Source organism: Rattus norvegicus, chromosome 3 (genome assembly GCF_036323735.1).
Source record: "Rattus norvegicus strain BN/NHsdMcwi chromosome 3, GRCr8, whole genome shotgun sequence".
NCBI lineage: Eukaryota > Metazoa > Chordata > Mammalia > Rodentia > Muridae > Rattus > Rattus norvegicus.
Genome location: NC_086021.1, coordinates 175,864,600 through 175,876,169, shown reverse-complemented (window position 1 = coordinate 175,876,169; position 11,570 = coordinate 175,864,600). Strand labels below are relative to the sequence as shown.

Sequence of the window (11,570 nt, the reverse complement as noted above, 5' to 3'; positions counted from 1 at the left end):
GGGTGGCGCGAGCTGCTCTTGCAGACCTACTCAATGAGTCTTGGCCTATAGACTAAGCAGAGCCAGGACCTGAGGGGCGTCCGAAGCGACGCGTCTCCCGCTCCGAACTCTGCCTGTGCGGCGCACGCACGAACCGGCTCTTGGCTGACGCTCCCTGGCAGCCGGGTGGTGGCTCCGCCCAATCCCTGCCCAATACCACAAGCCTCCGCCCTAGCTCCTTCTATTCTCCATTAGGCCCCGCCCAGTTTTTTCATAAGGTCCCGCCCCAACCCCGTCCATTTTCTACAGGGACCCCCCCCCGCCCTCTCGCAAATTAACCCCGCCTCCTTACCCGCCCAACTCCCCGCCCTCTCCACCAAGGCTCCGCCCCATTTTGCTATGGCTCCGCCCAAGTTCCGCCCCCGCTCCGCCTGCCCCGGGCCCGCTGAGCGGCGCCTGTCCGGGATGCGGAGCCCGGACGCCTGAGCCGCGGCGCGACCTCGGCGCGGGAAGTTCGGGCGCCGCGCGGCGATGGAGGCGCCCGGCAGCGGTAGTGGCGATGGCGGCGGGGACCCAGGCGGGGACGGTGCGCATCCCGATGCTCGCGGTCCCAGCTCCGGGCCATGCGCGGCCGCCCGCGACTCGGAGCGCCAGCTGCGCCTCCGTCTGTGCGTACTCAACGAGATCCTGGCCACCGAGCGCGACTACGTGGGCACCTTGCGTTTCCTGCAGTCGGTGAGCTCCCGCCACCTGTGGCCGGCCGGCCCGCGCTGCGCTTTTGTCTGTGGTTCCCCGCCTTGTGCATAGTTTGAAAATGGTTACATCCGCGGGGCCGCTGCCCGGGGCCGCCCCGCTGGGGGGCCAGTGAAGGGAGAAGCCCGGACAGGGGCTCCTTAGCTGCATCGGGGACCTCTGGGCTCTGGAGCCTTACCCCAGCTCGAATTGCAGAGCTACAGCCTTAGACTGCAAAACAGCATCCGAGTGCGTCCGTGTACCACGCACCTTACACCGGTATCATCAGGCTGTCCCGTTAATGGGCTCATCAGTACGGCACTTATATTTTCTGATCCTTAAGATCAGGGAAGAGTTCGGCTCTAGAGAGGTTGAGTCCCTTGCTCTGGATAGTACTGCAGGCCGTGGGGTTGGATGCAAGGCGGTGACCCAGGGCAGCCCCGCGGGGGCTTTAAACACCGTTGCGTAGTTGCCCTGGTGTCTCTAGTGAGAATGAGGAAGGGGCCACTTCCCTACCCTCCTAGGAAGTGAGAAAACTGGAGGGGGTGAGATGGGCTGGTCTTGGAGACCTGAGGGCTTTAATCTCCGTGCCTCCTGCTGGGGCCGCTTTAACTCCCTTCTTGGGTTGGAGGAAGTCTTAGCCCTGATTCAGGAAGGCGTGTGTGTGTGTGTGTGTGTGTGTGTGTGTGTGTGTGTGTGTGTGTGTGTGTTTCAGAGACCCCCTCCACTCCCCAAATCACACTGGAGTTCTCTACATTTGGGAGAAAGAGACATTCAGTGGCTTAAGGATGCAGGGGAGTCTGTGTGAGGTCGGGGGTTCCCACTCCGGGAGGAGGGAGTACGAAGGGGGGCACGCTGTGTAGAAGCATTGAAAGACGTTTGGCCCAAGGATCCTTCTGGAAAGGCCTGTGAGAATAAGACAGGGTGGCTTTCTTTTCCATCTCTTCCTCTCTTACAGTTGTGTGTGTGTGTGTGTGTGTGGGGGGGGGGGAGAGAGAGAGAGAGAGAGAGAGAGAGAGAGAGAGAGAGAGAGAGAAGAGAAGAGAAGAGAAGAGAAGAGAAGAGAAGAGAAGAGAAGAGAGAGAGAATCGGCCAGAGCTTGAAGCTGGCAGTTTCTAAATGAAAGAGGCAGCCACATTGGCATTGCTGAGCAATGACAGATTCTAGGGAACTCCTCACTTCCCCCTCGCAGTGGCTGAACTCCTCAGCCTTAAAAAGAAACAGGAAATGTAAATCAGTTTTTATATTAATGGGGAAAAAACACACCTCTCCACCCCTTCCCCGCAAGTGTGCCCCTGGCCGTTGTGCTAGGTTAACTGTGGTTTTAAATTGTCCCTTCGGAGACTCTGGGAGAAACTACAATAATGGAAATTGATTGGAGTCCACATTCTTAGAATTAAAGAAATCGGGAAGAAAAAAGTTTTCTCTGGCTGTCATGTCATCCCCAGGACACCTGTCGTTTGTGGACAGCCATTGCTGTGTATGAGGGGGGCGTTCTGAGATGAGCCAGACATTGATGACACAGTTTTCTGCTACCTATGCTGACCTCAGTTTCCCCACATGTACAAGAGCAAGGAACCCCAGGCTGCTATTGTGCCTTGCCCTTACTTGTGTCTCCAAGCCAGTGCCCGAAGTGGAGGACTGATTGTGTAACCTGAGTAGTGTGCCTTGCCCTGTGAGCCCAGGAGGCCACCTCTGGCCTCTGGGGAATGGCCCTCAGGCAACCCGAGGCCACTTAGTCCTGGAAGCTTGGACAAGAGCTGCATGCTCATCTGACCGCCCGCCCGGCTTTCTTTCCTGCATGTAGCAGGGCACAGACGGGCTAGCAGCTCTCTCTCTCTCTCTCTCTCTCTCTCTCTCTCTCTCTCTCTCCTCTCTCACCTTCCCAATTTGTTAGCTTTTGTACACCCTGACTGAGGGGGTTCCCTGGGCTCCTGGCTCTCTGGGAGGAACCAGTGTAGTTTACAGGGACAAAATGGGTTCTTTAAAAAGTCTAGAGTTTGAGCTAGTGAGGTGGTTCAGAGAGTTCAGTACGCCTGAGAACCTGAGTTTGATCCCTGAGGCCACACTGTGGCATATACAGCTCCTCCCCCGCCCCCAAACAAACAAACAAACAAACAGACAGATAAATAATATACAAGGTCCAGAGCTCCAAATTCACAGCCAGACTGTGTGTGTGGCGTGAGGTCTTTGGCTTTGGGATTTAAGGCAAGCTGGCTCTACATCTTTGGCCCCTATTCCCTTGTAAAGTGGGAGAGGAGACTAGATCTTGTTCTGTGGGTTTTATAGGCTAGGTAGGTTGTGTAACTTACCCAGAGCACTCCGAGCAGTGCCTGCAGGCAGCCAGCTATGCAAATATCCACTGGCCATATGCGTTATGTGATAGTCTTACTGGTGAATAGGGTAGAAGGTTCAGCTTCCAGAGAGGAGGGTGTCATAGGGGGCTGCCTGGAGGAAGTGAGGTCTGAGCCTTCACTAAGAGAAAGCCTGGGGACTTCCATTGAGTTTCCTGTTGACCTCTAAATTCCAGCCACGGAAACCAATGAGTCTGTTCTGTTCCATGCTGGGGCTTTGGGGCTCCTTCAGTGTGTCCACACTGGATTTAGGCTTTATCCAGACACTGGGTTGTACCGTTCCTTGTCTCCCAGGGCTCTTAGACCTCAGGTGAGGAAGCAGAAAAGGTGGGAATATTTTGTGGTGATGTTGGCGTATTTAGGCCATTGTAGGGGTTGAATGACCTACAGAGGTGGCATGGGGATGGTGTAGTGTGTGTGTGTGTGTGTGTGTGTGTGTGTGTGTGTGTGTGTGTGTTGGGGGGGCAGGTTAACGGAACCTTGGGTCTCAACTTTGAAGTCTTAGGCAGTGCCAGTGGGGACAGTAACATGACAGGTGCCATTATGTAAGAGCCAACCTTTGTCATTTACTGTCTAGCATTCTGCATGTGGCAGCTACTTAACCCTTCCTCAAGAAGGGTGCTGTTGATGTCCCACTGACAGATGAGGAAATTGAGGCAGCAGGTCAAAGTGAGCTCCCCAGTGGCCCCTGTCCTCTTTGCCCTGGGCTTATTAATGGTGAGTTCGGTGCCAGGCTTTTCCCTATTGACCAACTTATACCATGCCTCAGTTTCCACATCTGTACTATGTATGGGTGCAGTGGAGCATCTATTTGACACGGGTATCATGCAACTTGAATGAACCTGAAGTTAATGCCTACTGCCTGACATGTAGTAGGTGGTTGCAGGCTGACAATGGTATTTTGGGGCAGGGGTTGGTAGATAGGATGTACCTTTAGGGCTAGACTGACTGAGTCTTTCACCTCCTGTTCCTTGGTTGGGTTGGGTAAGGCCTGGCATGGTGGGCAGAGAACCCTGAGGTGGAGTAGGGTCCATCAGCCTTGCCCTGAGGATTCCCCTTGGCTGAGGACAGAGACCCTGTCATTTCTAGGCATACAGAGGGTCTTCTCAGAACTACCCCAGCTGGGGTCCTTAAAAGGATTGTGGTCACAAAGCTCCCAGAGTGTATCTAGTGGTTCTGCTTTTTGGGGGAGGAGCTTAAGGTTTTCTCTCTGGAGCCTGCTCACCAAAACAAGAAATTGTGGTTTGCAGAGTCACTCCTTGGTTTTTTGTTTGTTTGTTTGTTTGTTTGTTTTAAAGCTCCTAGCCCTTCCCTTGGGGGAAGGGCTTGGACTGGGTATACAGGGCACACTTTAGAATCTGCAGTTTTCCAGTCAGAATGAGTACCTAGTGGGTTTGGGCATCTTCGTGTGCTTGTGTTTGGAAAAGTAGGGTGCTGGGAAGTGTGGGCACAGCAGTTCTGCTTTGTGGGTGTAAACAGTAATCATGGGGGTGGGGAGACAGCTTAGTGGGTAAAGCAGTTGCCTTGCAAGTGTGAGGACCAGAGTTCAGATCTCTAGAACCCATGTAAAATCTTGGCAGGAGTGGCTGTCCATTTTTAATCTCTATTCTTGGTACGTAGGGTAGCGTGACCAACCAGTCAGAGACCCTGCCTCAGTATAGAAGCGGGAGAGAGATCAAGGAGGACAACTGGCATCAACTTTGGGTCTTCTGATTCATGTGCACACATGTGCGTGCACATATACACATACATGTACACTTGCACATGTAAACATGCACATGCACAGCATAGTGAGTGCACACACACACACACACACACACACACACACACACGCGCGCGCGCGCGCGCGCGCCATGGCACATGTGTATGTCAGGGGACCATGCTATGTGAATCCTGGGATCAAACTCTGGTCATTACTCCTGGAGGGCTTATCCTTACCCGCTGAACCATCTTGCCAGCTCCCCAGTTTTAATTTATTTGTTTTTGAGATTAGATTTCCTGTAGCCCAAGCTGACAGTGGACCTGCTGGGCAGCCTAGGATGACTCTGTGTCACGTGACCAAACTTTTCCCCGGGAGAGGAATCCATTCATTCCAGTTAGGGACCCCAACTTGCTGAGCCAGTGAACTTTATCAGGGTCCCATATGGCGAGGGGTTGGCTACTCACAGGAGCAGAAATGACTCAGAGATAGCTGCATCATCAAGGCCCACCCAGCACGGGTGACAGCTCTCGAAACTGTGATCCTGGAGCACACACCACAACCTGCAGCCAGCTCCACAGGCTGGAGAGTGTCCCTTCCAGGCGGCTCAGTTGGTCTAAACCTCTTCCAGCAGCTGGGCTGGTTTCTGCTTCTTCCGGGCAGCTGGTCTGGCAGGGCGGGGCCTAGTGAATCTGCTGAGTTTCAGGGAGTTCTAGAAGCTACTTTTTTTGTTGTTTCCCTCCCTGCTTAAGAAGCTCCCTGCAGGATGGAGTGTATTAACCTTGGAGGAGAGACTGTTAGACAAAACTCCTCCCCTTCCTCCTGCTCTCACATACTTCTTGCCCCCCTCTTCCCCAGTGATCCCAAGCCTTGGAAGGAATGACTGTAGATGTCCACCTATGACTAAGAAATAGGCCGCCGTGCAATGGTTCTCAGAAACTTCACCGGTGGTTATGAGTTGAGGCTGACAGATGATTTATGGGCATAAACACATACGTTTGACAGGCATGACACATCCACCTAGTGACATAGCGCCACCTCAGCCACAGGTTTTTGTCCAGGCTGACAGTACCAGATGTAAACTCTTTCTTGTGGAGTAGGCCTCAAGTCCAACTGGAAGGCTGTACTCATGACAACTGATCAACTACTGCCCAAGCAGGCATAGCCTGCCTCCTTGCATGTCAGTGTTTTAGCACGCAGGGTCCGTAACCTGGCAGAAATGTTGGTGACAGTTCTCCACCAGCACCCTGCAGGGCCATCTCTCCGTATCCGACAGTCATAGCATGTACACGCACACACACACACATGCACATGTGATGTCCTCGGCAATAGGCTCTTACCTTATGATTGGTATATGACCAGCGGCAGTGGCGAACAGCCTTTGTGGTCTGTGGAGCCTCTGGGGCTTCCCTGGGCAATGATTCACAGGGAGGTCGGCCCCTGCCCCTCCCCCACCCCCGGACTAGGGTTTTCACCTAGCAGCCTTTTGGCCTTTCAATTCCTGCAGTCCCAGGAGGGTTGCAGGGTAGGTGGAAGTACTATTGGCTTTCCAAATCTGCAGGGCACTCGGCGTATGTCATCTATATGCAGGTGATGGACAGGACAAGGCAACATCCCAAGTCACTGTCTCCCAGGCCTGAGAGCCTGTGGCCTTCTGTTCTCAGTTAGGCGTCAAGTCATCCCAGAGGTTCACAATGGAGATACTGCAACCTGACACAAGCAAGGCCCAAGACAGCCTGGGAAGGGGCCATTAGTTTGCCTCAGTGGCTCCCCACAGATTGAGATTGGGCACAAAGCAGAGAGGAGGAGGCGCTAACTTCATTAGCTCCCTGCAATCCTTAGTCATTCTCTCTGAGCCATTGCCTTTCCGTCCCCTGGAGCTCTCCCACAGAGCCTCCCTTCATTTCTCCACACCTGATGAACTCAGTGGAGCTGACCTAATTTGCTCTGGGCCGGGGGTGGGCGGGTGGGTGGTATGAGACCCTACTCTCTCCAGCTGCACCCGCTGGCTTCCCGGGTCCCCACCCCACCCCCGACTTGGCAAATGTAGCTGTATCTGTTGCTACTCCATCCACCATACCTGGTTGTTGGGGGGAATTCCTGATTGGGAAAACCATCTCCACCCCTAGGATGACCTTTTGCTGGAGGTAAATGCATCCTCCTTAGTCTTGGGAGAATGACCCACCCTGGGACAGGCTTGACTGTCTCCACTTGTGCTGTTCTGGAACAGCTTCTGTGAACTGCTCCTGGGCTTTAAGGCCATCCATAAACCTCTTAGCACACAGTTTTGGCTTTGTTTCAGTTTTTCCTTAGAATTCCAGCTTGATACATACAGGTCTTGCCACAGTTACCCAGTAACCCAGACAGACCTTTTTACTGTCTCCTCCAGGGTGCTCTCTCACTTGACAGACTCTCTTTATGTGCTGGCCTAAGTCGCTGAGAGCTGCCAAAGCCTTTCCTACTTTATAAAGATCTTGTCCCACCAACAGACTCAGCAGACACTAAAGGTCCAAACGAACCTTGAAGTCCCTGTTAGATCAGCTTAAAACAAAACAAAACAAACAAAACAAACGAACAAACAAAACCTCTTCAGTTAACATAGCTCTGTCTGGCCCCGTGAACTCGGGTTCAAACACAGTTCCTCTTCCTTTCCTAGTTCCCTTAATAGTGCCTGTCCCTCCTCCACAGTCCTCCAGCTACTGATCTTTGTGGGGACTTCAGATGGAGATAACCGTGTGCTCCTAATGGCCCTGATAAGCCAGTCTGTCAGGGACTGGTTTCCCTCCCACTGTCTCAGGCTATGCAGCCCTTGTCTTAAGGAGGGATGGGAAGTCCTGTTACTCGGTTTTTTCCTGCCTCCACGGCAGCCAGATTGGTCCCATCTGCCCCCACGTCCCACAGCCAGAGCTGTAACAGGCTCTTTCACGGATGGTTTAAAAGTCTTCCCTCATCCCAGCAGTTTAGATGCTGCATATTGTCTGCTCACACTGGTTTCTTCCATTGGACCATGGTTAACGTCCCCATCTGCACGCTATATTGAAGATTTTCCCTTGTTTTCTACCGAAGGTTGGACTTGAGGGATAGCTTTCACTGCCTTTACCATCTCTCTCATCCCCTTGTTTATCTTGCCAAATCAGAGGCTAACACGGCTAGCCACATCCTCCTCTCTTGTTGCAGTTGCTCCTTTACACAGACCAGCTCTTCTAGGCTGCCATCTCAGCCTCTCGGCGTACGCATGTCTAACCGCACACAACAGAAGCCAGGCGACCTCTGCCACTGCTTGCCAACCATCTAGACGTTCGTGCGTCCATTTCAAAGATGGCAAGGTTCCTTCCAAACCTTTAACTGTATTTACACTGTGGATGCCACTCATCAAGCCAGCAAGACTGCCAGGCTGGGATTCCTCCCACAGACACTCCTAATCCTGATGGCTCAGCCTCAGTTGCATGTCTTACTACCAAGAACCATGCACCTGCTGTTGTAGCACAAAGGTACACTAACACACACCATCCAGGAAAGGACAACTCTGTTGGAATTTCCCCTGTGGATTCTCTCTCCTTGGGTTCCTCAGCCTCAGTTGTATCCTTTGCTACCCATAGCCAGGACCATGCACTCACTCGTCCCAAACTCATCTTTGGTTCTGTTGTGTCCCTGTTTGGGTGCCAATCTTGTTGCGTGACAACATTTTTTTCACAATGCATTCATCTACTTGCTCTAGATAGGAAACCCAAGATAGACCAAAGTACAGACACCAGCAACGTCCCACTTGGTGAGCCATGAGTTTTATTGGGTTATTGACTGGAATATGGGGGAGGGGTTACTCACAGAAGCAGAAATGACTCAAAGATAGCTGCACCCCCAAAGCCCACCTAGCACAAAGCTGCAAACCTGGAACCCACTCCACAGCCTGTAGGCAGCTCAACAGGTCGGAGTGTCCTTTCTAGTTGGCGCAGGTGATCTAAACCTCTTCCAAGCAGCTTCAATGGTTACTGCTTTTTGCAGGCAGCTGGTCTGATCTGAGTCATCTTTGTGTCTAGGCTCTGCTAACTCTGGCAGGGTGCGGCCTAGTGAGTCTGCTCAGCTTCAGGGAGTTCTTGAACTACTTTTTTGTTGTTTACCTCACTGCTTAAGGAGCTCCCTGAAGGATGGGATGTTTTAATTTTGGAGGAGACTGTTGCACCATTTCTGGTCCTTCATCTCCTTTTCTTTTTTTTTTTTTTTTTTTTGGTTCTTTTTTTCGGAGCTGGGGACCGAACCCAGGGCCTTGCACTTCCTAGGTAAGCGCTCTACCACTGAGCTAAATCCCCAGCCCCTCATCTCCTTTTCTTAAGTTCTGAGATTACAGACGTTTGCAACCACAACCCATTTATATGTTGTTGGGAATTGGTCTTGGGACTTCTTGTATGTCAGGCAAGCATTCTACCAACTGAGATGATATTGAATATCTTATGGTGTTGAGGATGGAACCCAAGGCCTTGCACATGCTAAGCAAGCTTTCTACCACTAAACCATACCCCTGAACCCAGCGAGGACCCCTTAGTGATAACATCTCAGATGTCATCTGGGTTTGGTGGCTTCATTTCCATGTTTGTGCCAAGCAGAGCTCAGGGCAGATGGAAATGTGAGCACTGATAACACTTTCTAGTGTGCAGGTATTTATGGGACTCCTGCTGCTCCTTCCAGACTGTGAGCCAGGCCCCGGGAATGCTGCCCCCAACGGGGTACATGTGGCTCCTGTCCTATAGAGGACGGACAGACGGACGGACGGAAGCGCCTGTGAATGAACAGCTTTCTCTCACACACAGGAAGGTCATTCACGATATTCTCACACTTGTCCTGGTAGCCATGGATCCTGTCACTCCAGGAGAGATGGATGGTGCTGGTGTTCCTGGCCTGGGACACCTCAGGCCAGGAGCCAGGTCCTGCTGGGCAGTTCTTTCTCAGGTTCTTCCCTCAGAAGGATGTCTGTCTTTGAAGCAGGCAGCTCCAGCCAGCGTCACACTTCATTTCCCGGTTGCTTTTTTGCATTCCTGGAAAATAGCTCTCTGGGTAGGATCCTGAAAGAGGGGACTTACCCTAATCCAGTGTGTCTCCTGACCTCACTACTTAACTACAGAGCCAGGGTAGAACAGGCCCTCTTCACCCCTGGTCTTCAGATGGCCCTGACAGCTAGAGAGCAAGCCCTGGGTCATGGGCTGAGTCTTTTGTTTACAGGTGATCCCTGTGAGGGGCATTGGCTCTGAAATTAGACAGGGTCCTGTCCCCAGAGCCCTGAGGACTGTCACCCCAGAACCCAAGATCCCAGAATGGGGTCCTGGAGGAGCCAGCTGCTGGCAGGGCACTCGGGCCTGCAGTTTTACATAGTGGGGCTACTCTGCATGGTGGAACACTTGTATCATCTGTCACCAGCTAGATGCCAGGAACAGCCTCTGCCCAGTGAGACTGACTATCAGGAACGTCTCACAAGTCGCCAGATGTCCTGTGAGGGGTGGCTTGAACAGAGCCTTCTGATAAGAACCACAGGGCTGGGCCCCCTCTGCACTCCAGCTTTGGGTTCCAACCTTTGGGTGTTCACACGTGCTGGCAGCAGTATGGGAACCCATTGCACGTGTGTGTGTGTGTGTGTGTGTGTGTGTGTGTGTGTGTTTTGGGGAGGACCCAGTGTGTTGTGTTTCTCACCCAGCATTGTGGCCCCTGTGTTTTCTCCCCTTATGGGTAAGAGCACTAACTTGGGCTACGCTCATATTTTGACTCTGTTCCTGTGACCGTGGACCTAACCCTTCTCTTCTGTTTGCCCGTCTATGAAGCATGGCTGCTTGCAGTCATCCCAGGATCCCTTCCTGCAGTGCATACAGTGGTCCGATCTGGGAAAGGTGCTCAGTGCTCTGGGTTTTCACTGGTGGCTGCAGGTTCACTGTTGTCCCTGGAAGTTGGGGACCTTTAGCTCCCCCTGTGTCTGAGCATGGGAAGTTTCATGTGCTTTCTGGACTCTCTCAGGGGCAGCAGGGCTCCTCCATTGTCTTGTGGTTGGGCACTCAGTCTGTGTTTGTGGCCTGGTCCCTTCCCCAGTGTGGAATCGACAGTTCCTTTGACTCTTGGCAGAGGAGGCCAGGGTGTTATAGACCAGGGTTGGCCGGTGGCTGTCAGCCTCTGGGGCCTGGGTGTCTTCGGACGGAGAACAGAGCAGGGTGCTTCCACTGAGAGCTTTTATTCATGAATTCACTTCCCATTCGGTCAGTGGACACAAGTATGTATGAGGTTCCCAATGTTATGCTGTGTCTTGGTGTGAGGTTGGGATATGCTGAATGGCCCCTTATCTCAGAGTCCTCAAATACCACAGAAAGAGCCCTTGAAAAAAAAAAAAAAGACCAGTTGTTGTAGTTATGACAGGAGGCCCTACTGTGTGCTGGACATTACACGATCATCTCTGATCCTTCGCGCAGACTCCTGTAGATGTCACCACACCTTATTATCTCTCTCAACAGGGTTTCTCTTTATAACCCTGAACCAGGCTGGCCTTGAAGTCAGAGACCCGCCTGCCTCTCTGCCTCTTGAGTGCAGGGATTAAAGTCCTGCTCCACCATCCCCTGGCTCCAACACACCTATTCTGCATAGGCATTCCCAGAGAGGCTCAGGAATGCACTCAAGTCTGCAGCGGGGATGATGACACACGAAATAAATGTAGGTAACAGGTTTGGTGACAGCTGCTCAAGTGGAGTGGCCAAGGAAGGCCTCTGTGGAGGGGGAAGAGCTTCAAGACGTGTTACAGGCAGTGAGAGGTGTGTGTGCAAAAGCCCTGGGGCGGG

General features: G+C 52.6%; 1 protein-coding gene across 1 annotated transcript in view; it reads left to right on the top strand.

Annotated features, from left to right (window-relative positions):
- The first annotated feature begins 405 nt into the window (after positions 1-405).
- Positions 406-11,570, top strand: part of Prex1 (phosphatidylinositol-3,4,5-trisphosphate-dependent Rac exchange factor 1) — a 150,826-nt gene continuing 139,661 nt past the window's right edge. Inside the window, exon 1 of the mRNA NM_001135718.2 lies at positions 406-714. Coding sequence (NP_001129190.1) covers positions 511-714 — 204 coding nt within the window. The 5' untranslated portion in view covers positions 406-510. The remainder of the gene's footprint in view (positions 715-11,570) is intronic.